The 22,499-nt window shown below is 35.9% G+C and overlaps 2 protein-coding genes across 2 annotated transcripts; both read right to left on the reverse strand.

Moving 5' to 3' along the window:
- Nucleotides 1–7,937: 7,937 nt before the first annotated feature.
- On the reverse strand, nt 7,938–10,092 carry LOC131151992 (D-3-phosphoglycerate dehydrogenase 3, chloroplastic-like). Its single transcript, XM_058103534.1, has 2 exons — nt 9,758–10,092; nt 7,938–9,254 (listed from the first exon to the last, which is right to left on the reverse strand). Exons 1-2 carry the CDS (start codon nt 9,792–9,794, stop codon nt 9,046–9,048), a joined length of 246 nt encoding a protein of 81 aa, XP_057959517.1. The 5' UTR covers nt 9,795–10,092; the 3' UTR covers nt 7,938–9,045.
- Nucleotides 8,169–8,663, reverse strand: LOC131151256 (repetitive proline-rich cell wall protein 1-like). Its single transcript, XM_058102509.1, has one exon. The coding sequence runs from the start codon at nt 8,661–8,663 to the stop codon at nt 8,169–8,171; it is 495 nt and encodes a 164-aa protein (XP_057958492.1).
- Nucleotides 10,093–22,499: the final 12,407 nt, after the last annotated feature.

Consider the following 22,499-nt stretch of genomic DNA (forward strand, 5'->3'; position numbering starts at 1 on the left):
CCTACTGAGCTAGAGATACTGAGAGTATCGACCAACTGCTCGACCAAGCAGACCATGAGGGGTGACCAAGTCGAGTTCCTCAAGTTGAGATCCTGCAAGTTTCAACCAGCAACTCAACCAGCAGGACCCATTGGCACGACTAGGTCGAAGATGTTGAAGTTTGAATTCTTGATTTCCCACGAGCCTTGACCAGGACGCGACTGGGGAAAGTGTAGATACCAAGAAAATTTAATTTATGAAAGTAATAAAAGAAATGAAATGAAAGAGAAGGAAAAAAGGAAAAGGGGGATTAGCAGGGGTTCGTCGACGAACCAATGGTCTTCGTCGACGAAGTACACATGTCTCATCAATGAGAAGATACCGAGAGTCAGGGAATTTTATAGAATTTAAGGTTCATCAACGAAATGTGTTGGAATTAATATATTCCCAAAAGGGGGTTAAATTGGGTATTTAAAAATTTATCCCTAAGTCAATCAATCTAGCAGCAGTATTACGCAACCTAGGGTCTTTCTATGTAATTACAAATCCAACCAGATATTTAACCAATAAACATAAAACATACATGTGCAAAAAAATAAATTGCGGAAATGTAAAGTGCACACACGATATGTTATCGAAATTCAACCAACTATGCCTACGTCCCCGCCTCTAGCTCGCAAGCCCGAGGATTCCACTAATGCTCACTTAACAGGTGAAGCGGCACCATTTACAACCAGGTCAATTAAAGAGACTGACCTCAACCTACAACCGCACCTTACCAGGATGGTGCACCTAACTTTCCTAACCGAGTCTAAGCCAATCTGGGACTATTCCATAGGGCTAGTCTCCCTCTTCAAGCCTACGCCTGGAATACAAAAGATATAATAATTTTTGCGTACACGAAAATGTGCTTCACAACAAGTAGGTATGTACTATAATATAGCACAGTATAATCAATGCACATCAATAATGTAATAACTATAAGCTCAATGGTGTATATGTGCAATCAACACTCAAAGTAATGATTATCTCAAATTTAAGCACAAGAGTGTTCCTACAAGCTAATCTTTGAAACTATAAACCAAAGTATATCTCAATCACAAATTAGGGTTTCAAAGATTTCCAACAATAGTAATCAAAATATCTCTAAAAATATTTTCTCAAAATTCTAGCATAAAGAGATATTTGAAATATAAGCTTGTCAAAAATAATTTTATGACAATCAAAATACAAGTCTTGTAGTCTTGCAATGCAAATGCCAAGACTCACAAGCTTCAAAGTTTTCCCCACACAATGAAGTTATTAAATAAACCGGTGGGAAAAACTATATGCTAAAACTCTCAATAAAAATCAATCAAGCAATAAATCAAAGAGAGTTTTTAGCAAGTAGGAATATTGTAGAATCACTCAAGAATACTCTCACACAATAAGATTTTTCAAATGAATTAGCAAAGGATGAGTATTTGGCTTAGTATGGGACGATAGATCTCTCAAAATTTCAGAGGACATTTCCTAATCATCTCCTAATTTTTGCATACTTAAAAATATAACCATTAGGACACAAAGGGTATTATTAAATTTTTTTAATGAATTTTAAAACCAATTTACCCTTAATTAACCAGAGTTACTGCGGTTAAAAATTAACCAACCCGAGAGGTTCTGTCAACCAAATTTGAGATTTGGTCGACCATCTCACTAAGTTCGGTCGATCGGGGCATTTTTGAACTATAATTTGGGTCGACCATCCAAAGGCGATTCTGAACCCTCCAAGGTTTGGTCGACCATACTAAGTTTGGTTGACCGAAATTCATACACTTCGGTCGACCAAGTCTTTTTGAACCTAGAGGTTTGGTCGACAAGGGTGTTGGGACTTCCCACGTGTGTGTTCGATCGACCAGGGCGTTGGTATACATTTTAGGTCAGTCGACCGAGTGGTCAATAGTTTGACCCTGGGAAGGTTCGATCAACCGAAGAACTCTGTGCATTGGACTTCGGTCGACCGAACATGCCAACATTTAGCATTTCGGTCCTATTCTTCTCATGAAGTGTCTCTATTCATATGATAATCAATTCTAAGATTATGGGGGACATTTTCATACAAAACTTTGGGTTCTACGGTCAATTTAAGGCTTTTGAGCATATACCCTAAAAATGTGGCATCGGTCAATCGGTGATCCCTAAGGTCCATCTATGGTCATGAGCTTATAGATCTTACATGCATGACATGCACCAATTATTTTAGACCGTTAGAATTTAAATAATATTACAGACCCAAATTAAAAACTAAGAAGTAATTAAACACTTTGGGTCTTCTTTTGCTTCAAGTCAATATGTGCCACTGTATGATTTCGCCAATTTGATCCTACACACAAACTCAACAAATATTAAATACCATGTATTTGTCATTATCAAAAACGAGATTGGACTCAAAAAGTCAACAAAGTGCCTTCGTGGGCTTGTCGATGAATCACTTTAACTCGTCGATGAATGTTGGCCTATAAATAGACTCTGGGTCATTTTCAACGTAATTTCTCTCGCTCTCTCTCTCTCTCTCTCACACACACACACACGAGGGTTTCAGTCCTCCTTCTTTCTCTCTTCAATTTTTGCTTTGTATTAGGCTGAATCAACGATCATAAGATACCAAGAGGTTCATGGGAAGATTCTCTATATCTTAACCCTAGCAGATTTAATTTAGAGCTCTCGAGCACCATCCCAAAATCAAGGTAAGTGAAGTATTTTAGGGTTTAATGGGCTATTTTAGGTATTCGGAACCTAGGAAGTGCTAAATGAGAATTGTTCTGGGAATTGAGTTGATTAATTTGGGGAAATGTGAATTTCAGGCTTTTAAGTTTCGAACACCGTGGAGCGTAGGATCTAGGGTGCTAGTGGATCTCTCGGTAAGTCAGGTAAGGGGAATAAATTATAGCAGTATTTTAGAAATTATGGGTTGAATAAATATGTGAAAATGGTGATATGATATTTTAACTGTATATAATGAATAACAGATGAAGTTCGGGTGCCCGAGTCAAGGATCGGTTGGTTGAACAAAAGACATAATGTTTCTGTCCGCAGTTCGGGAAATGATTAGGAAAATCTTTTTACCTGTTTGGGGTCCCAAGGCCACTGCTATAATTGAAGGCAAGAACTTAAAAGCTATAACCTTAGACAAACTCATTGGATCACTTCTCATGTATGAGATGGTCATTAATGAAAGATCATCTAAAGTTGGAAAAACCAAGAAATCCACAGCACTCAAAGCTTCCAAAGAAAGCTCGAGTGATGAAGAAGAAGAAGAGATGGATAATGATAACCTAGCGTTATTCACCAGACGATTAGGTAGATTCTTTAAAAAGAATAAGAGATTTGCTAGAAAATTTAGAGGATTTAAATTGGACAAAGGTGAAACTAGCAAGAAAGAAACAAAAGCAAAACTTTCAACATGTTATAACTGCAAAAAGGTAGGTCACATAAAACCTGATTGTCCACAATTTAAGGAGTCTAGGAAGAAAAAGAAGAGGAAGGCAATGAAGACCACAACTTAGGACGACTCTAGTTCAAGCAGCTCGGAAAACGACTCGAGTGATTAGGAAGTGGCAAACCTTTGTTGCTATTCATGACATTAAATGATGAGGTGTGTTTTAAGTCTAGCTCTTCAAAAGACAAGTGATACTTGGACAGTGGATGTTCGAGGCACATGACGGGAGATAAGTCAAAGTTCACGTCGTTAACCCTAAACTAAGGTGGACACGACACTTTTGGAGACCAGTGTAATATTATTGTTTTAGTATATATTCTTAATATATATATATATATATATAAATAGTAATATTTTAGAAAAATAACAAAGGAAATACAAATTTAATTTAGACCATTGTTAGGTGATTGTTTATTATTTTAATTAATTAATGGGTGACTTTAATTAACCTTTACAATATAAAGGCTTTCGGGCGATATTGTTTTTATAAAATAAATGTATATAAATAAAAATAAATAAAATATATTATATGTTATGTTGATATTAGTTTTGACCAATCAAATATCTCAAAGCCACTGGTTGAATGACTGAGGGAAGGTGCTGGTACCGCTGATTATGCAAATCTATTCCGCCAGCTCATCACTGGCTTCTCTGCGTGCCCATCTTACTGAAATTATGACACAGCTTCAGCCCCATTCGTCTAGACCACCCCATACTTGAATGCAACACATTCATATATCAGCGCAGATAAGTCCAAGAGATCATGTCTGGTCTACAGCTAAATGTAATGCGAAAGAACGACATTGACGTCATGTTGTCATTTCAACCCTCGTGCGATTCTGCAGCTGTGGCGTCCCGAGATAGTACAAGTTGAGTTTCATTTCACTGTTACAATATATATATATATATATATATATATATGAAGTAAACATATTCAGTGACAAATTCTAACCATATCTTTTATCAATTATATTTTCAAAAAAACTCTTATGAATTAAATTTTCAACTTTCAAACAACCCATCTCTGTTTTTTTTTTTTTTTGGTCTTTTCCTCAGTAGGACAGTCCCTTCCTTTTTTATTTATTTATTTTTGGATAAGACAGTTCCTAATCCTCTTTGATTTGTCATTTCAAATGACAAAATACTTTCAATTATAAATTTTTTTTAAAATAATTCTATCATTTTTCCTCAATTAAAAAAACAATAAATCAATACAATAGCTTTATTTTTAAATTCCTAAAATATCTACATGCTTTTTCACCTCAATCTCCAATTAATAAGATGTTTGAGGATGTAGAAATTATATGTAGTTCCGTCTAAGTTTATGTATGTTTTACTACACAAGTTATTAACTGCCATTTTTAGGATATTTTATTGAGATGTACAATACCTTTTCAATATTAAAACTCTTACACATTTTGTGTCTTGACCACAAAGTCTTGTCATAAAAATTATAAATAAAATATATTTTTTTCTATCTGTCACTCCAATTTCATAAGAACGTGTTACAATTTATTGTGATACATAGAGTCCAACACCTTAATATATGATATTTCTTGTGTTTTTTGAAAAAAAAAAAAAATGCATTAAGAGGATTATATGTGTCCAAATTGTGGATAATTTGACACAAATATTTATAAAGATTCTACTATTTTTTGCTTTATTAGTTCAAGCACACTGGCTGAGCTTCACAAGGGCATAGTTGATTTGAACTAATGTCATTTGTTACCTTGGTCCATTTCTCTATTTATGAAAGTTAGAATTTAAAAGTTCAAATATGAAACTTCCAATTAATGAAATTTTTTTATAGTCGAGTCATAATGACTAATAAAATATTTTTAAATATTATACGTAAGGATAAAAAACACTCACCTCTCCGGAGATTTGACAAAAAGACATAAACCTCTCCTAAAATTTTGAAAATCTCACAAACATCTACTAAGTTTGGCCAAAACACATAAACCTCCCCTAAAAAAATTGTCTTTTTATAAAATACTAGGACATGTTTGTGTTTTTTAAAAAAACCTCAGGAGAGGTCCTTATAATTTTTGAAACCTTAGGGGAGGTCATTGTCTTTTTACTAAACCTCAAGGGAGGCCAATGTATTTTGCCCTATAAATAATGTTGCCTATAAAATTTGGATCAGAACTTGTTGGCTCAATCATGATCTTGACCACCCAAAAACAAATAAAAAAGAAAGACTTGAAGGATCTAGGGTATACTTCGGGAGATCATTCCAATGCCTGAGTCGAGAAGATTTAAGGGTATGCATTGAATGAGAACAACATAAGATAGAGAACTTCTTAGATGAATTTACCTCTTCTCAGAACGACCCTTTTATAGTTGTTTGGCCTTCTTCCTATTAATTCTCCAATCAAGAAGAGATTATAAGGAGTTATGAGCCTTTATGCTGAGAGTTACATATGATTTATGAGTTTTTAATCTGACGTTTATTTGGGGGTTATAAGGGTTTCATTATCCTATCTAATTGTCTTTTAATTCCACGTATTTAGAGGAATATTGACTTTGTATATGCCATGACCATGTAATCACTACCATTTGATTTAAGTGTATTAATTTCGGGGATCATTTCGATGCTTAAATCAGGAAGATGGAATGGTATGCATTAAATGACAATAGTATAAGATTAAAAGTTTCTTAGATGATCTTACCTCTTCCCGAAGTGTTCCTTTTATAATTGTGTAGGTCTTCAATCCTCTCAATAATTCCCCATTTATGAGGAACAACTAGTGATTTTTGAACCTTTTATATATGTTGGACATTGTATATTCGACTTATGGGTCTTTTTGAAGGAGTTACAAGAGTTTATTATTTCCTTTAATTCTATTTAATATTTGTTTGACCTTATTTAATTTTAGACTAACAATTTGCTACCTATCAAATACAAATTGCACCTTGTAAATTTTATTAGTTAACTATCAATTGCAATGCTAATATAAAGATAAGTTTTTGAAACTAAATCATTGATCCTCTAGTTACAAATTTGTTAAAGTATACCTTATATCTCATTATTGCGAATTCCATTATGAATAGTTTGTCATATTTCTACATGTAATAATTAATAGTTTGCAGTTGAGCACAAGCTATACCTGTGCAAGTGTAATTCAATCATGCCTAATGAAAGAAAAAGAAAAAAGAAAAAAGAAAAAAAGAATTGTAATTCAGTCATAGATGTAGTTCGATATACAGTTTTAATTTTTTTTTTATTTGGTTGTAAGACATTTATTTTTTAAATATTTAATTTTGAAGGTTAAGATATAAGTAGTAAGAGATTCTTCAAAATGACCAATAAATGTTGACTGAAAATTGTAAGCACTTCTTTTAATTAGTTACAAATTCTTAAAATGACCCAATAAATATTAGTTAAAATATTTAAGCACTTTTAGTTAATTAGTTGCCATACTTGTATGATCAGTGTGAGATATTATATAGTAGTTAGTGTTCAATAGCATCAACCTCGGAATTTGGATTTGAATTTGTATAAATTTAAAAGAATGATAATATAATTATGCACTATTTTTTATTCAAATTCATACCATCCAAATCCAAGTCCAAGTATTTTTAGAAATTGAAAAGCACACGTTTATATCATTTAATAGAAGATGACCTATGTTCCTATGTAATAAAAAAAAAATAGAAGATGACCTGTTAACTTATATTTTAAGAAATTTTTGTGTAAATTTAAAAGAATGCTAATATAATTTGTACTATGCTTTATTCAAACTCCCACAATCCAAATCTAAGTTTACGCATTTTTAGAAATTGAAAAGCTTGTTTTTCTATCATTTAATAGAAGACGAGCTGATATCTTATATTTTATGAAATTGTCAAAATGTTCTCTCCATTTTCTAATTATTTATGCATTCATGCTTTAAAAATATTACTAGTAAATGGTAATATGTAGTGAGTGAATTTTTTTTAAAATAATATATTGAGGGAATCGTAGTTAAAAGCTATATTACCTTCCTTCATATAATAATAATAATAATAATAATAATTTCTCTTGAGATTTGTCAAAAAATTATTATTATTATTATTATTATTATTATTATTATTATTTTACAATCCATCTTGTAACACCTACCTTTTCAAAAACTCCATAAATCAATCTTATCTTAATGTTTGCCTTTTTGAGACCCTTGTACCCTCCCTTAACCTTTATTTTTACTAAATATAAGAAAGGTTCGTGTCTTTTAGACAAATTTTATAGGAAATTTTTAAAATTTGAGGCCTTCAAAGGAGATATGTGTTTTTCCAACGCCTAAGGGAGACCTTGTTATTTTTTAATTTGAAATATTCTTTAATTTTTTATCACAATTTAGGCGGGGTATATATATAAGGTTCGTGGTAAGCTTTAGATGACTACAGTTACCAACTAGCTACCTAGGCTGGCTACTACTCTGCAAATTGCATGCAGAAAGAATTCAGAAACCCCACGCAGAAAATTGATGCAAACACCTTGGTGATAAAAAGACCACAACCAGCAGGCCATATATATAACATGATCACTAGCCTCTTTCATACCTTTGACTGGCTCTACATAGTTGCAATAAAAATATAAAGGCTGACATGCTTGCACGAGCTCTTATTCAACTTCAAGACCAACTATAGATACAGTACACCATAATAATATCTGCTTATTGTAGCTACGTCTTTAAATTAAGTCTTGCAGTCACTAGCTCGATTATGTTCAGTTAGCCGTGGGCGGCTTGTGGTAAGGCGGCTTGTGGTAAGGTGGCTTGTGGTAAGGCGGCTTGTAATAAGGTGGCTTGTGGCCATCGACTTCGACTTCGGCTTCTTCAGCAGGAGGTGGCTTGTGGTAAGGCGGCTTGTAGTAAGGTGGCTTGTGGTAAGGCGGCTTGTAGTAAGGTGGCTTGTGGTAAGGCGGCTTGTAGTAAGGAGGCTTGTAGTAAGGTGGCTTGTGGCCATCCACTTCGACTTCGGCTTCCTCAGCGGGGGGATGTTTCTTATGAGGCGGCTTGTAGGGGGGCTTGTAGGGCGGCTTGTAGCCGTCGACTTCCGCTTCCTCAACGGGAGGGTATCCCTTATGAGGTGGGGGCTTGTAGGGTGGCTTGTAAGGTGGTTTGTAAGGCTTGCCATCGGGAAGGAGGTCGGAGGGTTCGGATGGAGCAGCGAGAAGAACCACCGCTCCAAGAAGGAGAAGAAGAAAGTTTGTGAAAGACATCTCTCTAAAGCAGTGCAGTTAGGGCTCTGCTGGTGATGCAAAAACTGGAGGGCAAGGTTGGGCCTTTTATAGTGGAATGTAGCCTCTACCTTCACGACACGTGTCCACTACATTTTCCATCCATTTATTCATTTTTTTTTTATTCATTTATTTGCTTAATTTGGGTTGAGTTTGGTAGATTGTAGAAACTGGATATCCATCTTATTTCATATTCATGCATTCGTGTGGTCTACATGTAATGATACTTTTTTTTACACTTGGGTCCATATGATAAGGGCGAGGGATCCAGTATTCGGTCCCGCAGTTAGACTTTTCGCCACACCACTGCGTACTAATCTAATTCTGGCACACTTTTCCCTTAGCTGTTAAATCATCACCAGCACTAAACAGCTTTCACAGACGCATCAGCCTGCGCAATCTTGCGAGACATGGCTGTGAGCAAAGCAATCCCGTGTTCAGCGGCGGCTACAGTGTTCGTCGTGGGCGCGTTAACCACGAGACACCTGTGCTCCGTCGCCTCCGCCAGATCCACGTTGTCGATGCCGACGCCAGCATGTCCGACGACCTTGAGCCTCCCGCCGGAATGGTTTTCTATTCATATATTTGTAAGTTGAAGGGATTGAGGATGGTTCATAACACAAGTAAAAGTAAGTAATCATAAGGAATAGCGGAGTTACTTTCACTAAATTAATAGAAAATATACTGGAGTTACTTTCACTAAATCAATAAAAAATACAGTCGAAGTGGAGTAACACACCCAAACTTAACTCTATCTCAACTTTTCTATCTCTCAATCACAGTTTATAACACACTTACTTACACCACCCCAACTACACTTATGTCTCACTTCCTCTACAACACACACACCTTTTATAAGGAAAAAAAAATACATAAAAATAGTGTAGCATGCATAGTATTTATTGAGTTAAGAGCATTTATTAAGTCAAGAATATGTGTATTTATTAAATCAAAATTTGCAAGCTACAAATCCATAATTATGAAGGTGCACTATTCTCATTTATTTGCACATTGTGGCCTAATAATAAATTACCTAATGCATGGAACATTACAATTCTATCTTGTCAAGAAATTACCTTTCGAGGAGGAAAAATCAAAGGCTTTAAATTCCATATGTCGGCAAGCCAAATGAAAAAGTAGTGGCTACACAGAGCTTCTAAATTTCCCACTCAAGATGGCGACCTCCGCGTACATATTTGACGGATCAAGCTACAGTGCAAGTTAATCTCAAGCGTGGTCGATTCTGCACCAACCCAACCCTCAGCTAGATTTTAAGTTTTGCAGAAACGATTAAGATACGAAACCGGTTGATGTGATCCTCATGTTCAGATTTCTACCTCGTGCTTTCGCTGTTCAGATTTTCAGTACACATATGCTTTTGCTGCTCCCATATATTGCGCCAGTCAATTATGGTCTAGTGCCCGACTGAATGCCCAAGCTTTATACTATCTCTGTTTTTTCATTGAAAGAGCAAAGCAAAGAGAAAAAAAATGCATTATGTGGTAAAATGCTGAAAGAGTGAAATAAAAAATATTCAAAGATTGACATGGAAATGACTTGATCTTGTAAAATGCATTATGTGGTAAAATTCTAAATAGTTAAACTATAAATTAAGCTAGGCTAATTAATATATATATATATATATATATATATATATATATACATAGTATTGGAAAAACGAATCATATTATTTTAAATTTATTGGAAGGGGGAAACAGTTACTCATACCCTTTAGTACTCAATATCCATATACATATGCTAATTAATTACCGTAGTCGGTGCTGATATGCTAAAGAGTATTTTACAAAAAATCAAAAACAAAAAAAAACAAAAATAGAGGTGCCAGTAGAATTGGGTAGAAGGTGAAATGTGAGTATGTGGATGCCTGAAAAGGTAAAGGCATGCATGAACCACGCATGGTGAACGAAAGCTTGAAGCAGTTAATGCCAGCTCTCACACCCACTTTGAAATGCCTATGTAAGGCAGCAGTGTAATCCATCTCAAGGCCGTGTAATGCTGGAGAAATTATAATGGGAAACTTTTCCTCCATGTATCAGTGTGCCTATTTTCTTAATGTTAGAAATGTGACAAATCATGCCTTGTCTCGTATAGCTCATATTTCATGAATGCATTAAATTGAATTTCATATATTCTTGCTCTTCCCATTTTGAATTGTTTCTCTTCATGTTTAATTAGTCATCAATTACTTTCTCACATTGCACTCAACAGGTTAAACATGTCTTATTTTATAGTCACACATTTTTAAAAAATTATTTAAAAAATTGAAAACCTATAATAAAAGGTACAAATTTTGAGTATATATAAAGGAATTAGTATATTATATATATATATATATATATATTGTTACTACCATAAGAAAAAAAATTAAATTTTAATCATTATGATCATCACAAGCCCGTAACAAGTAGGATAGAAGAGAGTGGTGTTACTCGAAAATGTTAAACTTGAGAAAAACTAAAAATTCATATAATAGGCAACAAGAGAAGATAGTGTGTGGTTATCATTTATTCAAAAAAATAAATGATGCAAAATATTAGATAAGGCTTGCGTTTTCTGTTCTTTGATAAAAAGTCACATTCAAGCAAAAATAAAAAAATAAAATAGATATTAAAAAAAAAATATTTGGCTTTTCAGCCTTATAACTCATTTTCCTCTTTTATTCTTGCACACTTTCCCCTTTACTGTTACATACATATATATATATATATATATATATATATATATATATATATATAACTTCTTGAAGAAGAGGGACGCCATCTTCATGCTGAAAGAAATATTAAGGCCTAGCTAAGATGGTAATTCTGGATGTGCATGTAGCAGACTGGCAAACTCGCATTAAAAAAAAAAAAAAGGTGCCATACATTAAGAAGGTAAAAGTGGTCTGCCGTTCATCATCAGGTTCCTTAAGCGAGCTTTGATTGGCTTGATTGGTAGGTGGCGCAGGAAAAAAACAAACAGAGAGAGAGAGAGAGAGTATAAATTTACCACACGGAGTGTTATCACGTAATGGTCTGTTAACTTTGGTAGCTAGATTTCTAATATGCTGAGGCATATGCCACTGATGAGTTTTAGTTTAGTTATAATTACTTAATTCCCCACCAGATTGAGAAGTGCATTTGGACAGTTTCGCCAGCCAGGTTCACGACGAGTCTCGTTCCTATCGCTGAAAACAAACGCGCACCAGTGATCGAGGGCCCGGCATTAGTTCCTGCCGTCGAAACGTTCAGAAGAAAAAAAGAGGGCATTCATTGAGTTTTATCAGGATGCACCGCTAGCCAGGGAAGGTGTGTGGATGAAAAAGACGGCACGTACGTGTCTTTTAGCTACATAAATATATTACACATATCTCTTGACAAATACCATACATCTACTCAGGACCCACTTTTTATAATATGACACATATCTCTTGACAAATACCATACATGATCACTCTTTATAATATGGAGTTTTAGACGAATGATTTAATTAGGGGTACTTAATATTTTATTTAATTTTTATTTTATTTAAAATTAATTTTTTTAATTTTTTTAGATGTAAAATCACTAATTAAAATTTTATATTCAACCTGTATTTCATTTATTTGATAATGGAAAAGTTAATATATGAGAAGAGAACATCATAAATAATGTTAACATTATTACATTTAAAAAAAATTTGAGATCCCAAAATTTACTTGAAAAAGAAAGAATTAAATTATATCTTTTTATATTTTAAAATATAATTTTATTTACTTGATAGTGAGAAAGTCAATGTATGGGAAGAGAGCATCATAAATAATATTAACATTATTATATTAAAAAAAAAAATTTGGAAAGCAAGCACCTCAAGTGCCTTAAGGTCAAGCCGGCCCTGCATCTACTTAGGAACTACATTATGCCTATTGTATCACATCTTTGGTATAATTCTTTTTTTAAGAGGAAAAGGTGAAAAATACTGCATTAAGGACAACTCCCCATTCCCCAACAAGATGCTTGGGAGCTGAGAATTACACAGCTAGAAAGTATAGCAGAATTACAACCCTATTGTTGAACAGCAAAGTAGAAATTCATTCTAGTTCATGCCCATAAAATGGTAGTTAGAACGGCTTCAAAGGAATAAATTGTTATAGCCTTTTCTTGGGTATAGGCTGCTGATTTGTGAATGCTTTGAAAAATTCTTGAGTTCCTTTCCCTTCAAATCTCCCAACATAAGGCAGCTGGGATAAGAGCTTGAAAAATCTTTTGTTACCTTTGCTTTTAGTGAGAGACCTACTTCCAGTCACTCCTCCAACCTAACGACATTTACACTATTTCCACCGTGATTAGGCAACGAATTCCCATGTATATTAGGCTCCTTCATGTTAAACACCCGCCAACTCGCATCTCTTAAGGCTTGCAACATGTGCTTAAAAAACAAAAATTTGTGTACTGAATGTCCTATGATATTAGCATGATATTGATGAGTCCTTAAAATATACTATTTTAGGCCCTTATTTACCTTTGTTTTTTATGAGCCCCTAAAATGCACTATTTTAGGCTCTCATTTACCTTTATTTATCCTCATTTATTTTGTATGAAACCCTTTTTTATCATATTTCAGAGCTATGCAAGGTTTGTCCATGTTTCAGGGAAAACAGGTTAAAACCACAAAATTAGGCATTACGAAAAGTCAAGGGAATATTTAGGACACTCAATGCTCAAATTAGATGTTTAGCCAAGTCCCTAGAACATCGGTGCATTCAAGGAAGAAAGATCTTCTTCGACCATGTGGAGCAACTAGCCACCAGTAGGGGTGACCAAGGCAATAGATGTGAACTCCAAGGTTCAGGCCTGAGACAAAAATATTTGCAAAGGTCGACCAAGTGACCCTCTAGGGCAACTAGGTCTAGAGATTGAAGCTAACTAAAGACTGAACTACCGACAGTCTCGACCAAATGCTCAACTAGAGAGACCATTATGGGCGACGGAGTCGAGTTCCTGAGATTTCCTAAAGCTAAAGATCCTGCAAGTCTTGACCATTCACTTGACCATCAAGACCCAATGGTGCGACTATGTCAACAAGATCTGAATTTGAATTCCTGCTTTCTCGGGAGAATCGACCAAAGCACAACCATGGGAAAGTATGGATGCAACTTGGTCGGAACTGACGATCTATGTCACAAGATACTTACAGCAGTTTCCATTTTTTGAATTCCATACCTTGTAAACCCTAATGGGTATATATAGTAGCTTCGACAATGAGCTTAGGGTTCCTCTTTGGCCAATTTTGGGTTACTCACATACCTAAAATGCCATTGAGAACCACTGTAGATTAGATTTACATACTTTTGTATTTACATTCCTGCTCTGGTTCTCTTTGTGTATGAGTGATCGTTAGTAACAGATGATTTGTTCTGCAATAAAGAAGTCATATTTACATGCTTTCTCTTTACTGCTTTCATCTTTACATGCTTTCATTTAATCGTTTTCCTTTATTGCTTTCCTATACAGCTTGATTATGATGAATACTTGGTAGATAAGATAGCATTTTTGACAGCTTTAGTCAGGTACACCTAGTAGGCTACGGTCTCCCATTGAGGTTCTCATAATCGTTATGATAAAGCATACTCCAGTTCCCGACTATGCTCCGAACAGTTGGTGCACCCTTGCTACCCTATGCCATCGAATGACCCCTTGGACCATTTAGCCAATTCTCGGTTAGCTTAATATGGTAAACTGAATGAACTTAGATTACTCACACAACATCCTAGGTCAAATTCATGATTGAGCATTGTTTTGTAGGAGTAGGGTTAATTTAGATTTATCTGCTTTCCAATAATTGTTAGAACACACCTTGAAAAATACCATCTTTTTACTTTTCTTTTACATAAGGCTATAATAAACTTATTTGAAAGTGGTTTTGATAACTGTGCTTTAAGTCCCTGAGGATCAACACCCAACTTCCCCCACTTTTTAGTGAACTTGGGATTAGTTAGGTTTTATAAAAAAATTTCTTGGTATTTAAGGATCCAAGCCTTGGTGAGCCTACCAGTTTTGTCTTCCTTTATCCTGTAAATGTCCTTTGTTAATATAGTTCAAAGTTATGCAAGGTTTGTTCATGTTTTAGGAAAAACGGGTTAAAACCGAGGAGATAAGCATTACAAGAAGTCAATGGAGTATTTGGGATACTTAAAACTCAAATTAGATGCTCAAACAATCCCTTAGTGCCTCAATACATCAAAGGAGAAAAGACCTTGTTCGACCATGTGGTGCGACCAACAAACATAAGGGCGACCATGTCACAAGCTACAGACTCCAAGATTCAGACTGAAGAAGAAATGCTGCAAGGTTTGACCAAGTGATCGACCAAGTGGCCCTCAAGGGCGACAAGGTCGAGATATCGAAGCCTACTGAGCTAGAGATACTGAGAGTCTCGACCAACTGCTCGACCAAGGAGACCATGAGGGGCGACCAAGTCGAGTTCCTGAAGTTGAGATCCTGCAAGTCTCAACCAGTAACTCGACCAGCAAGACCCATTGGCACGACTAGGTCGAAGATGTTGAAGTTTGAATTCCTGATTTCCCACGAGCCTCGACCAAGACGCGACTAGGGGAAAGTGTAGAGACCAAGAAAATTTAATTTATGAAAGTAATAAAAGAAATGAAATGAAAGAGAAGGAAAAAGGGAAAAGGGGGATTAGCAGGGCTCTGTCAACGAACCAATGGTCTTCGTCGACGAATATCCCTATAGGTCTCGTCGACGAAGTACACATGTCTCATCAATGAGAAGATATCGAGAGTCAGGGACTTTTAGAGAATTTAAGGTTCATCGACGAAATGTGTTGGAATTAGTATATTCCCAAGAGGGGGTTGAATTGGGTATTTAAAAATTTATCCCTAGGTCAATCAATCTAACAACAGTATTATGCAACCTAGGGTCTTTCTATGTAATTGCAAATCCAATCAGATACTCAACCAATAAACATAAAACATACATGTGCAAAAAATAAATTGCGAAAATGTAAAGTGCACACATGATATGTTATCGAGGTTCGGACAACTGTGCCTACGTCCCCGCCTCTAGCTCGCAAGCCCGAGGATTCCGCTAATGCTCACTTAATGGGTGGAGCGGCACAGTTTACAACCAAGTCAATTAACGAGGCTGACCTCAACCTACAACCACACCTTACAAGGATGGTGCACCTAGCTTTCCTAACCGAGTATAAGCCAATCTAGGACTATTCCAAAGGGCTAGTCTCCCTCTTCAGGCCTACGCCTGAAACACAAATTATATAATAATTTTTGCGTACACGAAAATATGCTCCTCAACAAGTAGGTATGTACTATAATATAGCACAGTATAATCAATGCACATCAATAATGTAATAACTATAAGCTCAATGGCGTATATGTGCAATCAACACTCAAAGTAATGATTATCTCAAATTTAAGCACAAAAGTGTTCCTACAAGCTAATCTTTGAAACTATAAACCAAAGTATATCTCAATCACAAATTAGGGTTTCAAAGATTTCCAACAATAGTAATCAAAATATCTCTAAAAATATTTTCTCAAGATTCTAGCATAAAGAGATATTTGAAATATAAGCTTGTCAAAAATAATTTTATGACAATCAAAATACAGGTCTTGGAGTCTTGCAATGCAAATGCCAAGACTCACAAGCTTCAAAGTTTTCCCCACACAATGAAGTTATTAAACAAACTGGGGGGAAAAACTATAAACTAAAACTCTCAATAAAAATCAATCAAGCAATAAATCAAAGAGAGTTTTTAGCAAGTAGGAATATTGTAGAATCACTCAAGAATACTCTCACACAATAAGATTTTTCAAATGAATGAGCAAAGGATGAGTATTTGGCTTAGTATGGGATGATAGAGCTCTCAAAATTTCAGAGAGTTTTTAGCAAGTAGGAATATTGTAGAATCACTCAAGAATACTCTCACACAATAAGATTTTTCAAATGAATGAGCAAAGGATGAGTATTTGGCTTAGTATGGGATGATAGAGCTCTCAAAATTTCAGAGGAAATTTCCCTAATCAAAATCCCTAATCATCTCCTAATTTTTTCAAATGATCACATATATATAGCCTTACTCAAAAATATAACCATTAGGACACAAAAGGTAGTATTAAATTTTTTTAATGAATTTTAAAACCAATTTACCCTTAATTAACCTGAGTTACTACGGTTAAAAATTGACCAACCCGAGAGGTTCTGTCGACCAAATTTAAGATTTGGTCGACTATCTCACTGAGTTCGGTCAACCGGGGTATTTTTGAACTACAATTTCAGTCAACCATCCAAAGGCAATTTTAAACCCTCCAAGGTTTAGTAGAACATACTAAGTTTGGTTGACCGAACTTTATACACTTCGGTCGACCAAGTTCTTTTGAACCTAGAGGTTTGGTCGACAAGGGTGTTGGAACTTCTCACGTGTCTGTTTGGTCGACCAGTGCATTGGTATACATTTTAGGTCAGTCGACCGAGTGGTCAATAGTTTGAGCCTAGGAAGGTTCGGTCGACCGAAGAACTCTGTGTATTGGACTTCGGTCAACCAAACATGACAACATTTAGCATTTCGGTCCTATTCTTCTTATGAAGTGTCCCTATTCATATGATAATCAATTCTAAGATTATAGGGGACATTTTCATACAAAACTTTGGGTCCTATGGTCGATCTAAGGCCTTTGAGCATATACCCTAAAAATCTGGCGTCGGTCGACCGGTGATCCCTAAGATCCATCTATAGTCTTGAGCTTATAGATCCTACATGCATGATACACCAATTATTACAAACCATTATAATTTAAATAATATTACAAACCCGAATTAAAAACTAAAAAGTAATAAAACACTTTGGGTCTTCTTTTGCTTCAAGTCAATATATGCCGCCGTATGATTTCGCCAATTTGATCCTGCACACAAACTCAGCAAACATTAAATACCATGTATTTGTCATTATCAAAAATGAGATAGGACTCAAAAAGTCAACAAAGTGCCTTCGTGGGCTCGTCGATGAATCACTTTAACTCGTTGACGAATGCTGGCCTATAAATAGACTCTTAATCATTTTCAACGTAATTTCTCTCTCTCTCTCTCTCTCTCTCTCTCTCTCACACACACACACACACACACACACACACACGAGGGTTTCGGTCCTCCTTCTTTCTCTCTTCAATTTATGCTCTATTTTAGGCTGAATCAACAATCAAAAGATACCACGAGGTTCGTGGGAAGATTCTCTATAACTTAACCAAAGTAGATTTTTAATTTGGAGTTCTCGGGCACCATCACAAAATCAGGGTAAGTGAAGTATTTTAGGGTTTAATGGGCTATTTTAGGTATTCGGAACCTAGGAAGTGCTAAATGACAATTGTTCTGGGAATTGAGTTGATTAATTTGGGGAAATGTGAATTTCAGGCTTTTGAGTTTCGAACGCCGTGAAGCGTAGGATCTAGGATGCTAGTGGATCTCTTAGTAAGTCAAGTAAGGGGAATAAATTATAGCAGTATTTTAGAAATTATGGGTTGAATAAATATGTGAAAATGGTGATATGACATTTTAACTGTATATAATGAATAACAGACGAAACCGTGTGGCATATGAGTTATACTGAGAACATGTTTGAAACTAGGTTGTGTGAACTACATGGCGAATTATGAGAATATGAGATAAACATATATTGAAATATTTTTGTGCAGAAAAGAATATAAGAGAAACCTAGTGATGTTTATATACTGAACAGCAATGTAAGAGAATTGTTTATTGAGAAACAATGAAAAGGTGATATATCAAAGAGTATTTTCTGAGAAATGATGAAATATGTAACATGGATATATTTACTGGAAAAATGATGGAACATGATATATATATATATATATATATATATATATATATATAGAAATTATTTCTATGATAAATGTGGCAGTATGAAATAATGATATGTTTTATATTGAGAAATGTTGAAATACATGAAATGAGAACCTATTGCGAATACTGAATTTGGAATATTGAAATGTGAATATGGAAATGTGAATAGTGCAATGTGAATACTTCAATGTGAATATTGAAATGAGAATATGAAAATGTGAATCTTGGAATGTGAATACTGAAATGTGAATATTGCAATGCGAATACTACAATGTGAATACTGAATTGCGAATAGTGAAATGTGAATGTTGAGATGGGAATACTGGAATGTGAATGTGTAAATATGAAAATGAGAACCCTAATGGATGGATTGTGATAAAAAGCATGGTACTGATTCTAGCGGATGATAAGTGCAACCATGCGGTCTTGTGGAGAGTGTGGCGTGACAGTCGAATAAGCTAGTGAGAAGGGTAGTTTTGCACCCTAAAGTCCAGACTAGGGTTTGGCGGGCCATTCGTACTACACATGGGTATATGGATTGTTTATTTTAATCTAACTGGGTAGGCCAACTACAGTTTAGATCCAGCCTTCAGGTCGTATAACCTCGACCATAGGGGGAAGCATGGTGTGGAGAATATCCTCAGGGCAGCCATGAGTTACAGACGCGTATGTATTGGTTACCGATCATGTGCTAGATGATGAAATGGAAATGAAAAAAAAAAAGTGTTAGTTTAATAACATAAATAAATAAGGTGAAGTACAACTCTCCACCTAAGGGCTTACTGAGTAAGGTGAGTGCCCTGATAAGTATCAGTTGTAGCCACACCCAAACTATTCGGGCAAGGTTACAAACAACAACAGAACAAAGGGGAGCTACATGTATGGGCGTGTAATCTCCCCTATCCTTGAGAACTTTCGCTGATAAATTTGAGTTGCATGTGAATGAGTTTGAAAATGGAATTAAAACTTATAAAAGCTTATGTTTTATATCTATATGATTTTGAGTATAATTGGTATATTTTCTCAGATGGTATTATCACTGAAATGAGAACATTATGATATAACAAAACTCTTACTACCACACACTATAAATAATTTATTCCATCTTACTAAGATGTGTCTCACCCAAATATCTAAATATTTCAAGGAACCGTTACAGACCAAAAGATAGAACTCTAAGATAGAGGGGAGCTGGTACCCTGATAAATAGGGTGAGTGTTTTTAAGTTAGGGATGTATGTTTCCCCTAGAGTTTTTGGTTGATGTTTTGGGATGTGTTAGATGTGTATATGTATATATATATGAATGGTTAGAACTCTAGTTATTTGTATTCTAAATGGTTTAAAAATATTGACTTCCGCTGTTAAGGATGTTTGTATGATCATTACTCAGCACCCACTTCGGGTCGAGTTATGTTTAAATGGTATCAAAGTTTTTGACATTGCCGATGTGTGATTAATATTTATTATTTACTGAAAATAAAATGGTATGAAAATCGAGGCATCACAGTTTGGTATCAGAGCCTAGGTTGCTAGGTTTTGTAAACTTTAGTAAACAGCAAAATACAATACCAGAGTATAGGAATGGATTATGAGGAGAATAAGAGATGGGTAGATTTAGATATGAATCAGTTGTTGCTTAGAGGATGAGATTGGGAATTTAGGGTTCTATCTTGCGACCTAGAGGCAAGAGTTCCATGGTTATTTTTGTGATTTTTCTGGGATGACGATTTTAAGAAAACCATGGATACTATCGCTGGTTCTTGTTTTTGAGTGGTATGACTGAATCTTAAATTGGGATTGAGGATATTGGAAATGGATGATTGCAGAGGACAATTTTATGAGTTTAGTTCATTGAGTGTATTAATGATGTTGAGATTATAGAGTTCTAAGACTGTTTTATGCCATTTTCAATATGGATCCAGGGAGTAGTAGTGCCCATGCTAGAGGTGATGATACAGGGCCTTCTAGTATAGGTGGTGGAGATCCTAATGTAGTGTTACATAGTGTCACCTAGCAGGTGATGGCAAAAATGGCTAGAAGTTCAAGGAAGTGTTGCTGCACCATTGAGCAGTCCACGCACATGAGACCTCCGTCGTTCTTTAAAAGGGCTGACCCATTAGTAGTTGAGAATTGGGATCAGGATATAAAGGATATATTGGCAGTTTTCTCATGTACAGATGAGTAGAAGGTACTGTTTGCAATGTTTAAGTTGATTGGGAAAGCTAAACGCTGGTGGAGATCAACAAGACTGATAGAGGAGTAGAGACCTAAGCCTGTAGTGGTGACCTGGAGCCGCTTTAGGGAATTATTTTTCAAGCAGTACTTTCCCACTACTGCTAAAAGCACAAAGGCAGCGGAGTTTTTGTACTTGACGCGGGAGCATATAACGGGACAGCAGTATGCAATCAGATTTATCGAGTTGTCCCAATTTGCCCCGTATTTAACTCTAGGCAAGGAAAAAAAGACAAGAAAGTTCGAGGAGGGCCTGAGACAGAGTTTGTTTGAGTAGGTTATAGGCTTCTGAGCCTATACTTTTGCAGAGGTAGTGGATACAGCTGCAGTGATTTAGAATGACTTGCAGAGAGGTGCTACAGCACAGAACTAGGGAAAAAGGCTTGTGCCTCCATTTGCAAACAGGGTCCAGCCGAGGGCCTTGAAGGAGGCAGGATAACAGAGGAGGATGGAGAAAGGGAGTGGGAGATTGGGCATTACAGGGCAGACAGATGCCTCCTCTTTGTCTCATATGCTACAGGAGACACTCGGGGGAGTGTTGGATCAGGGAGATTGTTTTTATTGATGCCATCGACCTAGGCATATGGTGAGAAACTGCTGAGCACCACCAGCTGTCGCACCTGCTCCTAGACTATACAGAGGAGGTCACTAGCCACCCCAAGGTCGATAGCAAAGGAATACCGCCCCAGCATGAGTCGACACCAAGAGATGCTGAGGCGACAAGAGATGTCATGACAGGTACTTTTTCAATACTATCATATAAAGCTACTGACTTGTTTGATTTAAGGGCGACTCATTCTTTTATCGCCTAGGAATTTGTTAAATTTTGTGGGATAAAAACTCAACAATTAGATATTAGTTTGTCTATTTCTACACCCACTGGGGTAGTTGTGTTGTGTAGGAAGGTACTCAAGAACTGTCCAGTCCATATTCAGGGGAGGTCTTTACTAGTCAATTTGGTGGTTTTAGAGATACATGGGTTCGAGGTGATTCTGAGGATGGTGTTGACCTTATAGGTCAGCCCTGTTTTGATCATGACAAATACTCATTGTATCTAATAAGTGTTTGAGGATTTGTCCAGGAACTTAAATTGACAGATCATAATGCACGTGGAGAAAGTGAAGATTGAAGACCAAATTTCTATTGAAGACCCAATTTCTTATGTTGTAATATATTTCATTCATGTAAAGGGTCTGTAATAGTAATTAGGGCTTTTCTGTATGTAATAATCACACACATCACATGCATGGTCTAATACGTAAGCTCAAAATAAAAATGACCTTGGAAAGACCTTAGGGATTACCCTTCGGTCGACCAACACCAAATTTTTTCAGTGCTCTCAAAAAGGCTTAAAATGACCCTATGACACTCATTCATGCATACATATGATTGATCATTTGATTTGGGTAATTGCTTGCTTGAAAAAGGACCGAAATGCACTTTCGGTCGACCGACCTATACAGGTCATTTTTCCCTTGGTCGATCGAATCCGGTCTGGGGCAACAAGTTGACCACAGTCTAGTCGACCAAGCCTCTGAAGCTCATTTGACCCTAGTCGACCGAACCATCTTGAATTCAATACTTTGACTTCCTGGTTGACCGAGCATAATTTGTATCACACCAACCTCGTCGACCGAGTTCCCAGGTGTGGGATCCAACGATCTGGTCAACTGACCAGTCTAGTTTATTCTAGTTCTGGTTAACCAAACCTCG

Source organism: Malania oleifera, chromosome 3, assembly GCF_029873635.1.
Source record: "Malania oleifera isolate guangnan ecotype guangnan chromosome 3, ASM2987363v1, whole genome shotgun sequence".
NCBI classification, from domain to species: domain Eukaryota; kingdom Viridiplantae; phylum Streptophyta; class Magnoliopsida; order Santalales; family Ximeniaceae; genus Malania; species Malania oleifera.